General features: G+C 29.4%; 2 protein-coding genes across 3 annotated transcripts in view; both read left to right on the top strand.

Moving 5' to 3' along the window:
* Nucleotides 1–2,006, top strand: part of LOC113374858 (GRIP and coiled-coil domain-containing protein 2-like) — a 20,381-nt gene extending 18,375 nt beyond the window's left edge. The window contains exons 7-10 of the mRNA XM_026614820.1: nt 197–396; nt 1,203–1,450; nt 1,694–1,810; nt 1,984–2,006. Of these exons, the coding sequence (XP_026470605.1) occupies nt 197–396; nt 1,203–1,450; nt 1,694–1,810; nt 1,984–2,006 (588 nt within the window). The remainder of the gene's footprint in view (nt 1–196; nt 397–1,202; nt 1,451–1,693; nt 1,811–1,983) is intronic.
* A 17,880-nt stretch (nt 2,007–19,886) lies between these two features.
* On the top strand, nt 19,887–21,052 carry LOC113377707 (transcription initiation factor TFIID subunit 12-like). 2 transcript variants are annotated; one of them, XM_026618112.1, is made up of 3 exons: nt 19,887–20,102; nt 20,175–20,369; nt 20,509–21,052. In XM_026618112.1, the coding sequence occupies exons 2-3, from the start codon at nt 20,196–20,198 to the stop codon at nt 20,830–20,832; spliced, it is 498 nt and encodes a 165-aa protein (XP_026473897.1). In that variant the 5' UTR covers nt 19,887–20,102; nt 20,175–20,195; the 3' UTR covers nt 20,833–21,052. The 2 variants fall into 2 exon arrangements, with proteins under 2 accessions (XP_026473897.1, XP_026473898.1); XM_026618113.1 differs by having other exon boundaries at nt 19,902–20,102; nt 20,512–21,052.
* Nucleotides 21,053–24,211: the final 3,159 nt, after the last annotated feature.

Here is a 24,211-nt window from a genome sequence, read left to right as displayed (position 1 = left end):
AAGTCAAAACTCGCGATCAACAAGAACAAATGGACCTGTTAACAAGAGAAATTCAGCAGGCGGATACAATTATTAGACAGGGCATGTGAACAGGTTATAAGCACATTATTAAACAATCTTAATACTTGAGAACGTTTTGTTAAATTTAAGAATCATTTATATTTTGATATACAATATGTGTTTTTTTTTTATTTAGCTTTATGTTTTGTCTTGTGTTGAAGAAGAAAATGAAATTATTAAACAGCAGGAGAAAACAGTGAGGTCAGAAATCACTCTTTTACGATCAAAATTAGCAAATTGTGAAACGGAATTACTTCAATGCAAAAATAAAATCAGATACTTCTTGATGAACTCCAAATTGAGCAAAAGGCATATCTTAAGACGGTATGATAGCAGGTTTGTTTTAAGAGAAATATTAATTTCATGTTTATAATATGCATACACTTATATTTACATATATAGAGTGGAGCGGGCATTAAAGGTGCGCCACAGATATCTTGCTCGATGAACAAACAGAGTAGTAATGAATTTTTAACAACAATATTTTAAAGTAGAGAGGAAAAGATGTATAATTAGCTTTCACTTTGATTCTTTCGATGTTGCTATCAGGAAATAAACGGCAATGTGTTGAAATTCCATAACAAAAGTTTTCTTGTGAGAACTGTTGTCTTTTTACGAGACCTTAATATAATTTTTAACTGTATGTTATTTAGTTGTTTATATGTATTGTCAATTTTAAGTTGGGGAGAAGAATATTTTAAAAAAAAAACACATTTCTACAACGATGAATTAGCCGCGAGTTTTACTAAATATAGACAGATAGTTGTCGTTTGATATGTGTTATTTGTTGTGATATAATTGGTTTGGTTTTCACATTATAATTGCTTGAAGTCAAAATTTCACTTTGTGTGTGTGTTGTTTGCCCTATCCTATACATACATACATGCAAGAAGAGATTGTGAAATGCAGTGCAGTATGAAGTACAAGTAAGCTTGTTACTAAGGAGAAATTTCATTTATCTCTTTTTTTGTTACTTTACGCAAAACTTTACTTACCGCAAAAATACGTTCAGTTCCACAGTTTTTAAATTTTTTTCTAAAATTATTTTTTTATGTCAAATTATTTTTGAATCTTTATCTCATGCAAAAAATATGTGTACATGGTTTTAGAAGTTCAATAAACATATTAATGTATATTTTTAGACATCAATTTGAGATGCGTCTAATGACGGAAATGGAGCATTTACAATTTGATATAGAACATGCTAAGGCAAGCACTGATGATGTAATACAAACTGCAGATGCTTTGAGAATGGAAGTGTTGGACTTGGAAAGTGCTATTATAGAAAAGAAAATGCATGTTGAAAGTCTTGTAAATGAGATGAAAGAAGTTAATTTACAGAGTCTTACTAATACTACAAATGCAGAAGAGATTAAATTTTTACTTGAAGGTACACATCAATTATATAAGAAATAATTTACTTATTCTAAAACTAAAAGTAAAATTGTTGATATAACAGGTTTTTTCACAAGATTTTATTATATGAAAAACAAATTATAAGAAATGTTAATTCTTAATTAATTTTGATTATAAGTTTAAGATTACAGTATAAGCCGAATCAAATTATATTCTACAGTTTGCTAAATATGCAATAATATTTCCAGTAAGTTTTATAAGAAATATTATTTTTAAGGTACTCATAAACCTGGCAGTACAAGAAGAATGATTGGTTCGCCAAGGCAGCTTGAAAATGCTGTACCTACAAACAAAAATCCACATGGAGTTTGGGGTGAGCTAAAAATTTATGCAAGTAATTATTCATTTCTTATATAAAAAACCTGTTTTCTCACGCCATCTACAAATCTAAGATTTAGAACAACCATGATTGTCAGTATGATCTTTAGCTTACAATTAGTTCATTAGGCTATAGTATTTTAAATTATATTCTTTATTGTGGAAAAAAAGTATTATATTCTATTTTAGTGCTACCAGAATCATACTTTTGAAATGTTGAACAAGAAAGAGAACTTCATAATATCTATAGAAGTATTATTTGTACAAAATGAAAGAAATATCTATTTATATTATTTTTTATTTTCTATTGACAATGCTAAAATATTAATAGTTGTAAATATTTTTTGTTAAGGTTCTATTATATTTAGTTTGTCACTTTACCATCATATACATTACAAAAGTATAATACATTTTTGATATAATATATAATTATTTAAATAAATTTTAATGTAACAAACATTGTTACTATATTGACATTTATTCTTGTTTTCAATTATCTTAATTTGATATTAATTTGAAGCGTAAGGTAAAAAAATTTTTAATTGAAACCACCGTTTTTTTGAAAACCATATTTCAGTTTAAAATTTAACGTTTAAAAAACGCATTAATATTTATAATTTTAATAGTTAATAATCAACTGTATTATACTATTAGAAAGCTACTGCATTCACGAGTAGCATCGGCAACGTATTTTCAAGAAATCGCACTTATCATTAATTTAATAACTTGTGATATATCTTCACTTTATTAATATACAGTTAATCTTCTATATATATAAAAATAAGTCGGGTTTTCCTTCCTGACGAAATAACTCCAGAACGCATGAACCGATTTCGACAATTTTGCATTCGTTGGAAAGGTCTCGGGCTCCGCAAGGTTTATAGCTAAGAAAATTAGTGGTGCATGGCATCGTGCCCTAATGCAAATTGCTGGAACTTTACGTACCGTAATTAAAAATTCGAGTAATAAAAATAATCATAATTATTTTAAATAATTTCAAATAGATTATCTTCCATATATATAAAAATAAGTCGGGTTTTCCTTCCTGACGAAATAACTCCAGAACGCATGAACCGATTTGGACAACTTTGCATTCGTTGGAAAGGTTTCGGGTTCCGCAAGGTTTATAAGCTAAGAAAATTAGTGGTGCATGGCATCGTGCCCTAATGCAAATTGCTGGAACTTCACGCACCGTAATTAAAAATTCAAGTAATGACATTAGTGAGAATTATCAGAATTATGCTTGGTTAAGTCAACGAGCAATTCTTGAATAATGATGTACACGCACTGAATTTCACCATTCAATAAAAAATTGCTGGCGATTTGGTGACATACCAATGATTCCGACTGGTCTTCCGTTTGACTTTAAACGATTGCAATTTCCAGTTCGCCTTGCGTTCGCAATGACAACTAACAAGTCGCAAGATCAATCGCTTAGTGTTTGCGGAATAAATTTCAAATAGATTATTTAGAAAATCATTGTTTTTCGCATGGGCAGTTATACGTTGCCTGTTCACGAGTTGGAAAACAATCCGCTTTGTTTGTGTTAACGTTAGACCAAAAAACAAAAAATGTGATTTACCAAAGAGCACTTCAATGAAACGGTTAATTTGCGGATTCACTTTCATTTACTTAGAGAAGTTCAACTAAAAAATACTTCATTTTTGTAATCGAAATAAATTCATTACTGTTGTGCAATAAAATCATTTTTTTCATATTCAAATATAAAACAAACAAAAAAATTCTTCATCTGGTGGCGAAACGGAGTTCGTCGGGTTTGCTAGTCCCTTTATAATCGTTATATATATTCAAAAAATTACTGCCTTAATCGGATTAAAACTACAGTGTTTACAGGCATGTCCCTAGAACTCTGCAAACATACATACACACCAGCGCTCTGGTGAATCCGCGCCCTACAAGTACCGCGCGCTATATTTATAAAAAAAATTATATAACAGAAATATTTGATCATAGATGAAAAGGTAGAAACAAATGATTCGCTCGTTACTACGATATTCATTCTAGGTATATTGGAATAATGCAAATTAATGAAAAAAGTCGTGTACTTTCTTACGAAAGAGTAGTCACTTCAAACTCAATTATTAGTGTTAAAAATTATATACCGTAATTACGTTACAGTATTATGTAGTCATTACCAAACTTATTAACACCAGAAACACCGCCGAATGTGAGCACAGTTGGAAATGAAAGACAAAAATATTTTAGGTCTACTTCTCGAAATTGCGGAATACTCGCGGAATTACGTTCACTGGCTCAGTTATGTGAACATAATTACGGAAGTCATGAAATTGACAATTTCTTGACAAATATATGCTAGATTTAATTATGAAACTAATCATTTATCAATACTGATCAATAATTTCACAAAGTTGAATCGATTAAGCTTACCGGCATCGAATAAAAACCTTAAGCAAACGAACCGTCACATGAACCTAACTAGCTAACAAGCAAGTACAGAATGGCGATTATTATTTTCCGACCGTTTTCTTATCTTGCGATCAAAATGGAAAAATCTCGGGATAATGTACTATCCCGGAATAGTGTACGTTTAACCCATTTTATACTCTCCTTTTATCTATGGTTTAACCTTACATCTAAATATTCCAAGAAATTTGTTTGAATATTATTTTTATTTACAAAATTTGCTTACATACCGTTCAATATAAATGATGACATAATACTATTTTAAATAACCATACTGAGATTTAATATTCATTATAACAGATTTTATGATAAAATATGATTCATGTTTAACTTGTTTATTGATAGAATTGGAAATGATGATCTTCAATGTTGATATAATATTCACGTAGCATTTACACTCATGTTTGAAGTACTCTTGTCAGTTTCTTTAATAGATGTAATTTCCATATATATTTTCCAAGGAATCAAGTTGAATTTTCTTGCTTGTTTTAAATAAATGGATTTATAATACATTCACACTTATATATATATATATATATATATATATATATATATATTTATAAATTTGAGTTATTTTGATTCGGGCAGTAACACCAAGTAAAAAAAAACTAAAGCACTTGTAAAAAGCTTTATTTAACCATACGTTTCGGTCTTCGTCGAGACCGTCATTCAGCGGAACAACTAAAAGATTTTATAAATAATGTAGGAGGAAAATGATTTAAAGTAAATAGTCAATATAAAACAATACTAACAGATCACATTAATGAGCTCAAACATAACATAGATTTTTTCAATCTCACGATCCTACATTTCGAAAATAACTTACTTAAAAGATGATTTAGCGAAGGATGCCTAATATTATTACACAATGAGACTGCCATAAATAAGAGAACGGACAACAATTCGCTTTGCAATGACTATAAAATAATCCTTGACCATTTTTCAAAACACCACCATATCTGAATGAAGCGTGTATTTTATTATTTTGTTATTTTACCAAAAACATATGTTTACCAGTCTTTTTACACTTTCACAAACAAAAATTGTAAACACAATTAATTCAGTATTTAAATCATTTTTTATTATTTTAAAATCAGAACGGAAATTTGTAGTTATCGGGTTGGCAACAAAGTGCGCATTGTTGTTAGAAAATTAAAGATTTTTGGGTGGAATTAATATAGCATTGTTCTGTAATGTATTTACCATTTTGATAGATGACCTTTTGTTATCTTCAAAGAAGCATCATTATCCCACGTTGTAAAACTTATAGTTTTTATTAGCAAAAACTGAATTATAGGCACAATTTGACATCATTTTTTTTTTTAATTCAAGGGTTTTAAATAGTGGTGTATGGCATCGTGCCTTAAGGCAAATGGCTGGAACTTTGCGTACCAAAAACTAATTTTTTTAGAAAAAGATTTTTTTTTAATATTTGAAAAAAATAGATTTTTGAGAAATTTTAAATTTTTGAAAAAAAAGACTTTTTGGAAAAAAAACTGTTGAAAAAATGGTTTATTTTATTTTGAAATATTTTGGAAATTTTAAACTTTTTTTCGAAGAAAATCGCACTGCTTTAGCTGCATAGAGACGAATTATCAAACCGGGACACCTTAATTAGATCTAAGAAGTATTTTTTGTTAAATGTTTTACTGATACTATACTACATTACATTCAAATCACCAATATTTCCATATTGCCCCCCGGGGGCGTGCGCCCCACGTTGGGAATCACTGCACTAGAATGTAACAAAAAATTGTCAAAAATCATTAGTTCATATTATTTTTCTCCTACATTATTTATAAAATCTTTTAGTTGTTCCACTGAATAACGGTCTCGACGAAGACCGAAACCTATGGTTAAATAAAGCGTTTTACAACTGCTTTAGTTTTTTTTACTTGGTGTTACTGCCCGAATCAAAATAACTCATCAAAATATATATCAACATCAAATTCACATACTTCAATATAAATAAATATTATAAATATATAATAACGGCGAAATAACCCACCTGTATCACGTTTTGCCTGGCCCTGCGCCGCCTATAACCACCTAGCCGAATAACCTATTTTTGTCTTGTCGTTTGACGTCTGACCATGAGAATGTGGACATGTTTGCAAACATTTTTCATTTGGTAATACTATTAATATTACATAAAAATTATTTAATTAGCAATATTTTTTTTAAATTTTGCATTAACAAAGGTCGGTTGTCCGAGAACACTTTGAAGTAGGCCCACAAAAAAATTCGTAAGTGTTTCTTATCGTGCATATTTTATTAACTATATAAAATGTCAAATAAAAATGAGATTATTGTATAACTAAAAGCAGTTTTTGACATTCTACTCGCTTTGTATAGCTGATAGGGTATGGCGGGGTACTAAGGTCCAATTTAGCTTTAAGCAATTATATTGTAAAAACCAAACCAATTATATCACAACAAATAACACATATCAAATGAACAACTATCTGTCTATATTCAGTAAAACTCTTACTGATTTCATTATTGTAGAAATTTGTTTTTTTTCTGATTTTCAATAATTTGCCTCCTGGTCCTTTTTACCGCATAGGTGGGGTAAAATGGCACGGCCAGGGGGCTATAGGTCTAATGTCTTATTTTTAATTTTAAATGAATTTTACGAAATAATTTCAACCAATGCAAATCATAAATTTTATGGGTACAGAGATAACATTGTATAAAACCTTGATCTGGAATTTTGTCAGAAATATTCATCAGCAGAGTTGAAATAACTATTAATTTCATTTATTTTTTCTAAAATCATTTCTTTTAACTGTTTTTACATTTTATTCACGATTATTGTTTACGGTTTTGCTCAGGATATAAAGGTTAAGTTGATACTTTGTACCCCATCCATGTGTAAACTATTATATAAGTTATATAAAAAAAATTGAATCTAACTTGAAATTATTAATACATCCTGTAAAACAGTTAAATAACTAAAACCTAAAGATTATATTAAAGTCTCATAAATTAAACAACAGTGCTCACAACCAAAGAAAACAATAACGAAAGAAAATATTTTTGTCATGGATTTTCAAACATTGCCGTTTATCTTCCGAAAGCAACAGCGTAAAAATCAAGGCGAGGGCTGGTTATACATTTTTCCCCTCTACTTTCAAATATTGTTGTTAAATAATTCTTATCTTTTCTTGTTTTTGAGATAATGTTGGTGGACCTTTTTATCTCTGGATTTTTAAGCCCCGCTCTACCCTATATGTAGTATTTATCCGCTTGTTGGAGTATACGTAAAAAAATGTTTAACTATCTTTAAACTAAATAAAATTATTTTTAATAATTGTTTAAATTTTGGCCTGCATCAAACGCTGTTTCGAACATCCGGCCCTTGTCGAAAACATTCATACTTTCTCTGCTGAATCCTTTAGGAGCCCTAAAAGTGAAAATATAATATTAATAACAGTTTTTTATATGTCAGAAATGAATATTTAGTTTTACAATTTAAATTTCAAAAATGCTTACGTGAGTCTACTTTGAAATTTCTCGATTTCTAGTAAAAGATCATCAAGGGCCTCGTCGTCCATATCGACGTTCAAATCGTATATATCTAATTAAATAAAGTCGACCATTATTACATATAAGAAATAATTAAGCAAGCATTAATTGGTTGATACTGACCAACTGGCAAATCAACGTCATCTGCATTACGCCACTCCTTTATATGATTTTGACCTTTGGCATAAAAGACTTGCATTCCGAAGCACGGAATCTGTTGCACAGCTACAAAAGATTTGCGGTCTGAACCAACCTAATTGAAATGTAATATTTGTTTTAGGAAATAATCAAATACAGCAGTAGTTTAAATCTTCATGGTTATGCGTTGGGTTAACTATGTTGAAAATGTTATGTGAGCTCCAAAATAGGAAAGCATTAACACGTTCGCGGACGTGAAGTGAACAGTTTCATTGTGTTACAGAAATACGTAGATCAGTGATTCCCAAATTCATTTCAACTACCGCCCCCTTTTCAGAAAAAATATTACTCAGCGCCCCCCTATTTTTTTTTTCATTTCAATAGGAATTAATAAAGCATATAAAAATTATTGTATCTGTAAAAGATAAATTGACGAATAAGAAACAAATTTTGATAGAGTATACTATTTTAATAAATCATAAAACATTCGGAAAAAATTGCACCATCAGTGAATTTGAAATTTTCTAGGCCCGCAAGTCACTATATTGAATTTTACAGATATATTACGGGTATAATTGTAATGAAATGCTATTGTAATTGGTACATCACTGCTGACGGAAACGTTTTGCAAAACATTTGATCATTTATTTGTTAAAATAATAAACGTTATTAAAATTAATCTTTTACTCTTTAAAAAAAAGGTTGTAAAATAACATCAAATTCTGAAATTATAAAACTATATTCAGAATAAAGATACAAAATTTTAATTTTAATGTGAGGGATGAATCTGGTGTGCTGCTACCAATTCAGCAATTTTTGTTAAAAGTAATCTAAAATCACCATGATCGTCTATTTTTGTTCATAAACTTTTATCTAAAAATTTGCTCCACTAAGTATGATGACGAAAATGCAATCAGAAATTTTTCAGTGAATGCTACCAGAATTGTTGGTAGCTATTTTAGAACTTAAATTTCAATTCATTATTTGTTATTATCACCATCAATTCTTTATAGCTATAAAGAATCTTTTGTAATATCACTTGAAAAAGGATCGAAAACACAATCAAGTTTGTTTATTTGCATAATATCTTCGGAATCAAAATCGCTATTCTATAAATTGGGCGTCAAATCTCAATCCACGAGCCTTATCTCCACGGTGTTGATGGAATTTCAACAAAATTGAATAAATAAATTTAGAAATATTTAATAAAAATAGTACATTTGTAAAGAATATAAATGCCTTTGTGCTTAAGAAAGTATCGAGTCCACCCGCGCAGCGAATCCAAATTTCTGAACTAAATCTTCCTATTGGATTGAAACTTTCGGATCCACACTTCAATATCTAGTGCAGTAAACGGAGAGGACAAAAGGGTATAACCTCTGATTTTTTTACTGTGCTCCGAATTGAATGAAATTTTGGAATTAGGTTCATCTTACCCTCAAGTTCAAAAGTGAAAACAATTCGGGTTGCGCCATCACCCCCCGGAGGAATGACACCCCTTCTCAATTGTGTAATTACATTTTTCTCACTCTCAATTACATAAAAACTCACGATTTTATAAAAACTTTTTTTTTCATTTTTTTAAAAAATCGAAATATTTTCATTATATCTCAAAAAGAATAAAATATACGTATAAAAGCATATAGATTAAAATCAAAGTAATCTTTCTGGCTTATTGTTTTTTATTATTAAGTAGTAAAATAATACTAAGAAAATTTAAATTTTTTTTAGTTTTAATAACCTCAGTAGAGTAGTTGCAAATTACTTAATATAATTTTATGATTGCATCATAGTTCGCGAAACGAGACAAACGAATATAAGTCGCAATATTAAATTCGGTTTACAAGCTTTTATGCAACAAACCGATCACTCGCGTTTATGAAGATGCTTCAGATACTTTCAATCTATCACTGGCTTGCTAATTTTGTTATCACTAAGAATAATAATAGATTTCCAATTTTGATTTAAGTCAGCATTAAGTTATGATTCAGGGCCGACAGTGACAAAGTCGAAATCTAAAGAAATTAAAATATTTTTTTTTACTAAAACGGGATTTGTAGTATTGTTAACTAAAGTATTATAAAATTGTTTATATCATATATGTTTGAATAATTTTAACTAAAAATTAAAACTAAAGCGTCCACTTTGGGAACCACTGACGTGAGTAGATGATACAGCCAAAGATAAAAGAAGAGGCTACAGCATCCATCGATCGTATGACGATTAAAATGTGATAATGACAACCAATATAATAAGAATTTAATATGAATACATTAACTTATTCTTAATCACTAGCGTTTAATCATATTTTGGATTTTGGATATCACAACCAAATTAAAAATAATATGAATGTCAATTTTTGTACCTTGCTGAAGCTTTTACTGTCCGCGAACGTGTTAACTTTGCTTGTAGTTATAAGTAATTAATCTTAATCGATTTTTCTTAAGCATATCATGTGAAATGTTATATTGTATTATTAATAATTATTTTGATTGATAATACAGCACAATTATAATAATAATAATTTGTTTTAAGTTTTAATTATTAAAATAATGAATTATCTTACGTTCATTTGAACAGGCATAACTACACTCTGTAGTGCTTTGCGACGTCTGATTCGATCCGCCGTTAAGAGCGCAGCTGCCACTTTTCTAACCTTTGTATAACATGATTAAAGTTAAATAAAAAACATTTAAATGCTTAAATTTATTTCTCGATATTAAATTATCTGCTTTCGCCGATCTTTCATTTTCTTAAAACAACGCAATTAAGCGAATGTTCACATTCGCACAGTTTGAGTAAAATGTGCATAGTATATAGAATATGAATACTAACGAAAGCGATTATCACAATCGAATTCGAAATACTGTATAAACGGTAGTCTAGCGTCCAAAGTTTCGATTGAGCTTAGCGTTTTAGTATTATATTCAAGAAAAACTATTTGTATTGAAAAGACGAGAAAGACAGATCTTGCGGTTTCGGAGATCTAGTAAAAAAAGTAAAAATCATGGTATCGTGCTTTAAGGCAAATTGCTGCAACATTCCGTACTAAAAATTAACATTAAAAGATTCAATTTCTTTTAGAAAAAACTCTTTAGATTTTTAAAATTTTTGTAAGAAATCGATCTTTTTAAAAATATGATTTTTTATGTTTTGAAATATTTTGGAAATTTTAAACTTTTTTTTCAAAGCAATCGCGATACGTTATCTCGTAGAAACGAAATATCGAAGCGCGTGGGCGCCCGCGTTGCAGTATTACAGATAAACATTGGTATGGATCCCATAGATAAGTGAATAAAATTTGTTATTATTATTAAAATATCTATAAAATACGATATCTTTGACTTGTACATATGTCTAATGATCATTTTTGGCCGCCAAATGCATTTTTTTAACTTTTTTTATTGGATCTTCGAAACCGCTAGACCTGCTTTTCCAAAAACTTTACCATACTTCATTTCGTCAATACAAGTAAAATGTTTTTTGAATCTTTAAAATCAGACGCTCGTTCTCTAAAAATCAATTCCATTTTTGGAACTTTTTGTGCATATCTTTGAAACTCGACCTGTCTTACTAAAAACTATCCAGAACGACTCCTTATCAATACGAATCGAATGTTTTTGTTTTAATTATTCAAATCGGTTGACTTGTGTTCCCGAATCATCGACGAAAATTTGTATCCGCGCATACACATACACACACATATATACACGAATACTTACACAAATACATCCATTTTTCTAAGGTATGCCAAATGTTCAGAAAACCTTTTTAAAACATTTATAATATATAAAATTTTCATTTTCGATTTTTTGCGATTACTATAACTTACCCTACGGGAAGTTAAAAATGCCATTTGGCGGTCAAAAATGATCATCATTAGACATATGCACATCAGATTATCAGATATGTATGGTGATTTTAATAATGTGTATCAATTTTATTAACATTTTTGTGGGTTCCGTAAAATCGTATGTCCGTTAGACGGCGACGCGGCGCTTACACGCATAATATTCGTCTCTATGCAGCTAAAGCAGTGCGATTGCTTTGAAAAAAAAATTCAAAATTAACACATTATTTAAAATGAAAAAAACATTTATTTTCAAAAAGTCATTTTTTTTCAAAAATTTAAAAATTTCTCAAAAATCTAATTTTTCAAGTTAAAAAAAAAACTTTTTTAAAAAAAATAATTTTTAGTACGGAAAGTTCCAGCAATTTGCCTCAAGGCCACGATGCCACATACCACTAGTTTAGAATAATATTGAACGTGCAATAAATCATGATTTGACACTATTAACATTGAACCTTACGTTTATATTCTCTGGAAAATCTGCCAGTTTTTCATGCATTTCAGGATCGTCAAGGAACCACATACCACTAGTTTAGAATAATATTGAACGTGCATATAAATCATGATTTGACACTATTAACATTGAACCTTACGTTTATATTCTCTGGAAAATCTGCCAGTTTTTCATGCATTTCAGGATCGTCAAGGAATGGCCATGTTATGCGCCTGTATGCATTACCATGAGCAAGAGCTTCAAATATAGATTGCGCAACCTTTTGAGTTCAGGACTAGTAATTCTCCTTAAGAATTGAATCCATCTTACAGCTTTCACGCGTTCTGTGCAAATAAAATTAGAGAATTTGATAAAATTTAAAATTGCGACCGTATACATATACTGCGATTATTTAAATAATATAGAAACAATTGCATAGTTTCAAAAATGTTTTCAGTTATCTTATATATAAAAATGGAGCTCTCGATCAAATGATTCGGTAAAACTCGAAAACGGCTAAACCGATTTGGCCAGTCTTAGTCTTGAAAAATTCGTGCCAATCCAGAGATGGTCGGAAGGTGAGATATTGTTTCAAAATCGCGTAGAAACTTTACATTTTTACTTTGAAAATTTTTGTAGAGGCGTAATTTAAATAAAAAAAAGGAGGACGTGGCTAATACGTGAAATGTCAAACATTTTTGAAAGATGATGTTCAATTACATTTATATGATGTTTTACTTGAATATTATTTAATTATGATTAAACTGTAGTAAGTTTTTGTTTGTAGTTTTTTTATATACAAAAACATTAGTAAACGGGCCGCAAGTGTTACTAGAGGCTCAAAATATCAACTTTTTTTGAAATGTTAATATGAAAATGCCTTTTTGGCATATTTTTCCTCAAACATGGTGCTCTCATTTGTATAATTATATACTCATTGATATTTATAAAACTTTTTCTAGGTTATATATTTTTTATTTATTTTAATTAAAACCTAAATTTGGTATCGATCGAATGGACATTTTGTCGAATAACATTTTCCCAATTATAATTTTCCAGAATTTATCGAAGAATAGTTAGTAATATATGAAGATCCGGGTTAAAAAGGTCTACCACTGATGTGTCAAAAATCAGTAAAGTTAAGCATTGTTTACCAACAATATTTGAAAGTAGAGGAAAAAAGATGTATAACCAGCTAATAACCTTGGTTTGAAAACGGTAATCTTTGAAATGGGGGAGATGAACGGTAATCTTTGAAAATCCATAATAAAAGTATTTTCTTCCGTTGGTAGTTTTTTAGCATTAGTTAAAAATGTAATTATTTTGTAAAATACCTTTAAAATTATAATAAGGCTTTAAACCTTTTTGCCACCTGCCCGTTACAAGTTACCCCCCCTATAGGGTAAAAAGGTCTAGATTACAAATGTTTGAAAGATATAAAAAATCATGTTCGTTTGATATGTGTTATTTGTTGCGATATAATTGTTATGGTTTTCGCAATATAGTTTATATTTGTTCAAAGTCAAATTGGACCTTTGTGCCTCGCCCTGCTCTACATATATGCTTTGTATTAAATTTACTTTAATTCATCGAATGTTATTTGACTTGAATATTGTTTTCAAAAAGCAGGTCAAAGAAGAAGTACTTATAAGTATTAAATTCATTTTCTATCTCTCCTCGCAGAAATATAAAAAGTTTGTATAAGCTCAGTAGTATTATTTACAATTATACACAAAATCCAGAATCCAAAAAGAATCTGAAAAACTTGAAACGTAATCAATAAGTCGAAAGACCAAAAAAAGACTCGAATGGATTTACTATGTTTTCTATAGAAAGTATATAAATCTTCCAGTTTGATTGTATTGATAAAATATGAACAAACTGATGGGGTTTATTGTTTTTATAATACTTGTTTAAGGGGGTTGTTCTTTTTTCGTTACAAAAAATGCAAGGTATTTGTTTTTGTTTTTTCTCGAAATGTATTTATCATAGAGACATGCGGTTTTTTTTAAACAAAAATTACAAAATCATAGAATATTACGTGATTTTCTTCTTTTCTTTTTGCGCCGTCATTTTTTAACCAGGGGGCGCCAAAGTCGGTCTTGCAAAATCGATCTCTTTTGCGGTGCCACAGATAAATCCGTTGTGCATCGCCCGAAACAAAAAAAAAGAAATTACGTTGAAGAAGAAGTTTGTTTCCAGTCCCCCTACCAAAATAAAAGAAAAAAAGCAAGAAGGAAAAAAATGGCAGCTATTTAAAAAAAAAAGTGTCAAAAAAGGCCTTTTTTTGGGGCGAGAAGCTTCGCAAATTTTTTTTGCGTAATGTTATCAAGTTGTTTGAGGTAGGGGGACTCGGTATTGCAGTGGTGAACAAATTAAAAAAAATGCAAGTCGATCCGACTTGTAGTTTTGTTTAATTTGTGGCACCGCATTGAAAAAAGTCAATTTGAGAAAAACGTATTTAAAGTTCTTAATATAATGTACTGAATACACCATTTAATTTAATGTACTAAATACACCATGGTGTTCAAAGATGCTGACACATTAAAAAGGTCATGTGCATGAGGTATTATAATGAAAAAGAGGAATCTGGCATACAATAGCTCGCGGAGCGATAAAAAAACGCTTTCAGAGGATCATACATATAGAGATATATATATCTATAACTTCGTCAAAAAAATAGATATTGAGATGATTTTTTTTTTGAAATGATTCTAAGGGTTTTATCTTTCATAATATCAAAAAATCTCAAAACCGAAACAAAGAAAAATAAAAAAAGAACAACCCCCTTAAAATAATTTGTTTAGAATATACCTTACTTAGCAAAACAACGTTTGCCGGGTCAGCTTGTATATTCTATAAGGCGGGCGAGCGGTTAAGTCCCGGGTTTGATACCCACTTTGAGCAGCCTGTTGTCAGGCAGCAGTGACAACGATTTTCAGTTGGAAATATAGATGGTAATATGTTTCCAAGTGAAAATAGCCCTTAATAAGGCATTGCTGCATCAACAAAAAATGTCAGTCCTATTAGATAAATTCTAATAATAAAAAATCATCAAATATTGATGGATTAACCATTGTGTTACAATCTAAGAATACGTAGTTTCACCTTAGCAGCTTACAGGGCTTAAGGTTCTGATTGCTGTTAATATATATATATATTAAAAAAATTAATACCTGCAATATACCTGCGATTTTGTTCGCGTGTAATTTAACAAAAAAATAAACTTTTTTTATTCTTATTTTAATTGTCTTTATTTTCGAATTTTTGTATTAGTTTTATTGAACAATTTTTTATACGCAATATTAGGTATTGTGTAATACTTTATTATGTTTTTAAACACATTTGACTTGACAAATGTAATTAATTTATGTAGGTAGTTATAAATATTACTTAAAGGCAAAAAATAGTAAAAATGTAAAAATAGTTTTGATATTTATATGATATAATATATAACAATTTTAAAATATTTTGAAATAAAATAATAAGTTAAGGCAAAATGTAAAAATCACAAAAAAACTAAATAAACTATTTAACTTTTTGTTAAATTTCACGCGGATGAAATTTTGGGTGCCCCTAGTTTAGTCATTTTGTCTAAAATAAAAGTAGATTACGTCCAATTACGTCATCTATCCGCCTAAAAAGTTCATTCAAATTCGGTCCAACTGTTTCGGATAATAGTCGGAACTGGACAGACAAAAATTTAAAATAACCTGGTATATACCTATATCCTGTGCATATTTATGTGCATGTAGTAAAAGGTTCTTTTAATATTACAATTAGACTCTCCAATTTTATTTATATGTTAGATTTTCAAAAGTTATTCTCGCAGCATTCCATGTTTTTTTGCTGAATCGGCAGTACAAATAAATATGATTTTATATCATTATTATCTGAAAACCAGTTCCTATCCCCATTACAAGCACTATTGAATGAAATTCTCGTTTGCCTACTTTGACAATTTCCCAACAATATTCAAGCATACTTCATAGAATAATTATGAAATAGGCTTAATAGGTCCGCAATATCAAAGCTATTGTGATTAAATTATATATGATGATCTATTTTATCGTAATTAAATAAAAGCTGTACAAACCTTCATGATCGAGTACAGAGAATAGCATATTTCTCACAGACGATAGATATATCCGATATTCCCTTTCTATCATGTGGGCGGCAAACATTTTGACTGAGAATTTGTTAATGATTGAACAGAACGGTATAGTAAAGCAAAATTTTATATATTATGCATATCCAGTTAGGTTTGAATTTTGTTATTTAAAAGTCATGGCCCTCTCTGTTTTACCCACAGATTTTATGATTTAGTTCATAGCGTGCGCGATTGGTTCGAATTTTTTTAACTACGTGTAAGTGGCATTTTGCTTTACGACAAGTTGCACGAACTTTCCGGCACGTGTAAAAAATCGACTTGTGAGAAACAGAAACTATTGCATTCAATTTAGACTAATTTCCAAAACATGCGATAGTTCGTTTCGAGAAATTGTTTATATAATACACATTATTAAAAAATCAACATGGGCCTAATACATACACAGAGTGTTTCTAAGCGCGCAGCGATTAATCCAGGCTTTAATTAATTTTTTTAATTAAACCACTCGAGGAACATTAGAGGACTACTCTAATATTTTAGTATGTTTGGACCAGAAACCCAATGCCAAACAAGGTCTCACTAAAATCGCAAAAAAGTTTAAAATCAATTACGAAGAAACGAATTGACCGATTTATTCCAAAAACTTTTCCAATTACGATTTCAAAATTAACCACGAACGGCTCGGCTGATTGTCGCACAACACAATGAGCTAGCTATTCCTCATTGTGTTACATGGAATGGGTTTTAAATTTTTGAAATAGGTTCAGCCGTTTTTGAAAATGTCGATGAAAGGTGTAATAAACATACAAACACATAATTTTTCAAAATTTGTTTCAAATAATTAAGAATGACATGAAACGTCGAGTAAACATTAAATTCCTGAAAAATAAATTACAGATTAATTAATTAAATATATATTAATAATATATATATATATATATATATATATATATATATATATAAATTATAAGCGAGTAATATTTCAAATATAAGCTATGAAATTAATTTGAAAATATATTAATCTCGGTTAAATTATAGTTTACTTATGTATAACCATAAACCTTTGAACTTCTAGAAATATAACTTATGATTTTTTACAATATCTGCTACAACTGCTAAATAATATAACATTTAGTAACATAAGTGAATAATAACATAAATATAAATAAAATAGAGTACAAAACAAAGTATTTTCATTAAAATGATATCCGTATTATGGTGATTTAATATAAAATAAAAGCAAATAATGATAATAATAAAATTAATAAATAAAATTTGTAAGTAATAAAAATAATACTAGAAAAACAATAAAGTAGACTAAAAGCAATAAGTGACAAATAATAATAAACATAACAAAATAACAATGTTAGAAATAATAAGTTAATAATATAATAATAATAATATCAATATTATCGTTTACAAATGGCATGCGCGGTATATTTGAATACATTTTTCATTTGCTCATAACAACCCGGTGAGTAATGGGTAAGAGTAGGTCGACCATTGTTTGACCCGGCGGGTAACGTATGGGTCTAAACCCACTGGGTTATAAATTGGCCCATAATGGGCTTATAATAACCCGGTAGGCTGTAAATGGAACCAAACAGGTCGATCATTGTTTGACCCGTGCTGTATGGGTATTTATGAGATCATTGGGAATTTTTCGTTTTAGCCTGATTGGGCGCACTTCTGAAAATACTTTCTGTGCCAATTTAGGTGTTCGTTAATTCTTCTCTTATAGTTTTCTGATTTATGTTCAATTTCTTCATTTACTATCATCATGGTGCTGTTTATACGCACATTGAATATAAAAAGAAACAAATCCAACTGAAAATAAAAGATTTTTACTGGCTTTTTGGGAGGAAATCTGAAATCTCTCCGATAACAAGGTACTTCTGTACAAAACTATCATAGTGCCCATTTGGACTTATGGAATCGAACTATGAGGTTGCTATTGTAAATCAAACATAAACATTATTCAAAGGTGCCAGAACAAAATTCTGCGTATTCTAACTAATGCGCCTTGGTATATTTCGAACTTTTGCCTACATAAGGATTTGAAAATCTCTACAGTCAACGAAATGATCAAAATCAGAAGTTCATCTTTCAACAATAAATTATTCTAGCATACAAATCCTATTATTCAAGCGATTCACAGACGATTAAGCAAGAAATGGCCTTCCGATCTACCAAACACCTGGCCCAATGTCTGCACGCGCCCTGACTTAGTACGCGGCATACATCATCACTTCATATTTAATTTGTTATTATTTTTGTATTCCTGTTATTATTTTATTTTTATTTCAACTTTTTTAATGCATTATCAATTTATTGTATTTTTCTGTATTTTTTCTTTTTTTTGGACATATCAATTTTGTAAATAAGACATTAAAGTCTTGATTAACAAAAATAAATTATAACAAAAAAAAATTGCTGTCCTGGATATTGGCTTTTTGGACGGGAAAATTCATTAAAGTAAATAATTAGCTTGTTTTTCGTCGTCAGTTCGGATCGTTTATTCAGCAACCATAATTTAAGAAATAGAAGAAAAATATAATGCAAAGAGGGACTAATTATAAGGTATGGAGGCGTTAAAACCATAGATGAACAAGTATGGTAAAAACTGTCGATAAGGTATTAAATATTATAGTCATAGATAAATAAACTATCAAATTATAGTTAAATTGTCGTTAGATAACAACAATTTACTTGATGTCAAAATTAACATATTATGAAATATCATAGAAAAATTGGGTAGTTGACTAAAATATCGTAAAAACTGTGCAAAACGGTTAGTAATTTATCTTGGCATTCGGTGAGCATGCGTCCAGGCCTTATATTTATTTATCTCTTGTTCATTTATGAATACATCATATGCTTATATTGTCTAGGGAAATTCTTGAGATAAGAAAGTATAGAAGTCGTGGCAGAAATTACATAATTTTTCTTACATTTTTGTTCAAATAAAACTATCATATTTCTGTTTACATCATACAAAAAATTATAAAAAATGCATGGTGTTGACAAGTTAGTTGTATAAATGTTAGTGCCAATTTCTAGTGTTGTGTACACTTCTCTAGATGTAACCTACCAACGTAATATCCACTGATGATGACATTAAATTGAATGTCGAAACGTTTGGAATTAAAGATTATTTTATAAATCTTTGCCTTTTATTTGTTTGATGTATCGCCCTCAAAAACTCACTCATATATTTCAACATCAAAATTAACTACTAAATCATATATATATATATATATATATATGTGTGTGTGTGTGTGTGTGTGTTTATTTACCTATAGCATATGATCTTTTTTATCTATGAATAATTGAATCAATTTGAATTACAAGCAACTACACTGCATTATGTTTACTTATCTATGCAACTACAAGACGTGTCGTTGCGGTTACAGTCACTGCGTGGCGCTGCTTTAGGTGAAGTGACAGTTAGGAATTATGTCCACTCTCTATATAATATGAAACGTGTACTATGAAAATATAGAAAACGTATGAGCAGAACGACCAGAACTCATCTATCAATTGTCAATATTTTTTGTATTTATTTTTGGCGCAATATATTTTCCTCTTTATGTTTTTGTATAAAAGATCACAGTTTATATTTTTATAAGCAAAAGTGTATATTATATGTGCGTAATGCGCGTGTAGGAATAAATTATTAATTGGCAATATATTTCACGGCTTTATTTGTTATTTTATATATTTAATCTATATTAAATTGGCAATTAGAAAATAATATACTAATTCTGTAAATATATTTATTAGTCTCATTTCCATTTTTGAAGGTATAAAAATGAATTATTTAAAATATACTTTACTTAATAGACATTCAATTAACCCATGGAATTGTTTCTCAGTTCTCTGAAATTCAAAAGGAAATGAATTCTCAAAGTTCCACTATTCCGACACCCACAACTGGAGTTCAGAATATGCACCAACAGTGTGTTGGGCCCACGACAACTTCTATGATGAATTCTGGAGTATCTGGAACTGGTGGAACTCTACCTATAGGCACTCATTTAAGTGATAAACCACCTCAAGCAATACACTATGTAATTTCAAACCCAATTTTATAGAATATATATATGCATATAGATTATATTCTGATCATATAATTAGAATATGTGTGTGTCTGCTATGATGATAAATGTATTTTGTGACTCCATGAAATGATTCTCACTTGCCTTTTAGCAGATATTGACAAAATCTAGACTTCAAGATTTGGTGAGGGAAATAGATCCAACAGAACAGCTTGATGAAGATGTAGAGGATCTATTGTTGCAGCTTGCCGATGATTTTGTAGAGAGCACAATAAATGCAGCATGCCTTTTTACAAAACATAGACACAGTAAAATAGTTGAAGTAAAAGACGTACAACTACATCTAGAACGAAATTGGAATATGTGGATTCCTGGCTTTGGAACAGATGAGCTAAAACCATACAAACGATCTACAATAACAGAATCTCATAAGCAAAGAATGAATTTAATACGAAGGTCTTTAAAAAAATACTAAATATTGTTAAACATTTGATTATTGTATATATTTATTTGTAGGATATGTTATGAGTGCTAAAAATTATTTCAGGGATTGTTCTAGCGACTTTAATTTAATATTTTTGATACAGAAATGCTTCAGGAATAGAGTTATGAACATTTGTTCACTTTTTTAATATTATTTATTTTTAATTGTATGAATATATGTATTCATATATTGCATATTTTTTATCACTCATATGCGGAGACAAGTCTTTAGTTTGTAATTATTCTAATTTAATTTAAAATTCATATTGTGTAAATATAAACATGACATGAGCGTTATATATATGTATATATATATATATATATATATATATATATATATGTTTAAAACCATCTGATTTTATTAGTATTATAATTAAATATTTGGCTGTATTATCAAAGTGGTACACATATATAATACACGCTCATGTTTGAATCTGTACATATACAACACATATTGTTGTTCATTGTAAGTTGTTAAACATCATGCCTTGTATTCAGAAAAAATTGACATGCAACAGTGATATCTATTTTTACTGAATCCTGTTTTTAAAGTGCAATGAAAGATTGCTACACTGTAACTTCTTTTTGAAAATTTGAGGGAACATAACTCATATATTATGATTATTACTTTATATTTATATGTATATATATATATATATATATATATATATCTTTTATTTTGTTACAAAAATATATTTGTACGATATCAGTAATAAAATTGGCAATTTAATTTTATATTCATTTTTTTTTTGAATTTAGTTCTACAATTTCAAAATTATACCCACCTGCATATCAAAATAATGCACTGAATTCAGTGCATACTAATTATTGTATTATTTACATTGAAGGCAAGAAATTTTCATTCAAATATGTACGCAAAAAATATGCGCTCAGTAAATAACGCTTTTCATCAAAGTTTCACGGCATGTGCTATAATTATTGTGCAATGTAATTATTGATTGATTATTTTTTATGTTATTTTAATATTTCAAAATATAATTATGATTATTTAACTTCCCAAGAAGTTTGTTTTCGCGAAAAAATGTGATTTGCTAATTTTATGTTTTTACGACGTATCGAGACTAAATTTGTAAAAAGTATGTGTGTTTTTGACCTTTTGTCGATTTTTGCTCAAAAACGGCTGGACCGATATGGAGAATTTAAAAATCATTTGATGTAACACGATAAGGACTTGTAATTGTTTCTGCGTTTTGGCTGATCGGCCAAGCCGTTTATTTATAAATAACAGAAAGTGTAAAATTTTTCGTCCCACAATCGTCGACAATCACGAATCGATTTTACAAATTCCAAAACTTTTCGAAAGATATTGGTTGGGAATCTTGTTGATTAGTTTTTGGTATAGATCTGTCGGGCCGTTTCTTCGTAATTAATTTTCGAAAAAACTTTGTTTGACTATTTCGATTAAATAACATACTTCAAAATATTATAACTCTACGATAAGTGGTTGAATTATAAAAAATCATCAAAGTTTAGAATTTCGCCGCGCCCTTTGGTGCAGTATGCTTGGGTCCGATCCCTGTGTGGCACTATCGGGCAGTAATTATAAAAACAATTAAGGTTTATATTTAAACTACAAAACCAGTAAGAAATACAAACAACAACGTTTATTTTACATTAATAAGAATAAATATTTTTAAAATTTTAACAAAAAGCATTTTTTCTCATTTCGAACTCCAAGGCTTTAAAAGTTTAAAAGTTTTGAAAACATGGTGACTGCACACTAATTAGCTGGTTAAACCTATTAGTATATGTATAGTATGCCGCTGTATTCCGTAGAATAACTTTAAAAACGGCCAAATCCTTCGTAGAACGTAGGGGCTACGTATTTCGTAGAACATACTTTGTTCATGAACCTAGGCACAACGATTACCAACCAATAGCGAGTTCTTCTGAATTATTCCGAACCACCCAAAGAACGTTCTAATAGCCATTTAAAAAAGGCACATTTAAAAAGAATGAAATTTTTGAAAAAATATTAGACTGTTGGGTGCCGGACTAAAAGACTTCTACTGTACGTTATGTGTTTCGTGTATGTAATGCATTATAAAATGCATTTTATAACACGAAATAGATGGCATAAAATGTGTTAAACAAATTATAATTTAATTAGTACAATTACGGAATATTACAAGTATGTTTGAAAGGCTTCATTTGATAATCGAACATTTTTTAGTGAAAGCGAAAATTTTATTTTCGAAAGAACAGTTCAACATTTTACCTAGATAGCTGAATCTTAATTCTTATAGAATAAGTTTTTTTAACATCCTGTAGGGTAGTTACAGTAATGGGCCGAAAATCGATAATGAAAATTTTTGCATATTTTCACGTTTTGAAGGTTTCTAAACAATTTGGCATACCTCAGAAAAATTTGATTTGTGTATGAGTGTGTTTTGTATGTCCGCATTTTTTTGTTCACTTTTTGGGGCGCACGGATCGACTAATTTGAACGGTTTAAAAACATTCGATTCCTATTGATAGGGAGATGTGCTGATTGGCAGATCCAGCCGTTTCGGAGATACGGAGCAAAGAGTGCAGAAAATAGAAATCGAGTTTTTGAGAGAACGGAGTATCCGATTTGAATGATCTAAAAAAGATTCAATTTGTAATGATTGGGAGAAGAGGTGATTAGTTTTTGACAAAGGCAGGTCCAGCCATTTTGAAGATACAGAGCTAAATGTGCAAAAAATGCAGTTTTTGAAAGAACTAAGCGTCCGATTTCAATGATTCAAAGAGCTTTCTGCTTATTTTAACAATATAATTGCTTTTGGGAAAAAATTGTTTCAAATTTTTTTTTCATATTTTTTTTGTATATTGAAAATAATTCAGTCTTTAATTTTAATTCTGACTAAAGTTCTAATATACTTTCTCAATTCTTATAAATATTAGATAATGTTACAGTATTTATAATAATCTATTTGAAAACATTTAATATTCCTCGAACATTTTGTTACGGTACAGGAAGTTCCTGCAATTTGCCTTAAGGCAGATGCCACACACCACTAGTTATTATTATTTATTGACTTCTATTTAATAATAGAAGAATAGAATTTAGTCAATAATAGATTGAGTGGATTTATTTTTTTGTAATCAGTTTAAATCATCTTTATAAATAAAGATAACCTGGAACTTTGGTCTGGCTAACGCCTTTTGAAGCTCACGTAGGGCAAGGGCAATAGTTCGTCCTCGGTACCCCGTTACCTCGTCGCCGTGGTTTCCAACCTGTGGGGCGCGAGAATTTTGCAAGGGGGGGCATACGGCTGTTTCCAAAATACTATAATTGAAAATAAACCAAACATTTTGAAATGATATACAAAATTAAACTTAGTTTATATGTCGATTTTTACATAATA

This window comes from Ctenocephalides felis, unplaced genomic scaffold (genome assembly GCF_003426905.1).
Source record: "Ctenocephalides felis isolate EL2017-DRISC unplaced genomic scaffold, ASM342690v1 CF-g0.4_SCAFFOLD_01886, whole genome shotgun sequence".
NCBI lineage: Eukaryota > Metazoa > Arthropoda > Insecta > Siphonaptera > Pulicidae > Ctenocephalides > Ctenocephalides felis.
The sequence above is the reverse complement of the archived record's forward strand: the minus strand, read 5'-3'. Positions and strand labels throughout refer to the sequence as shown.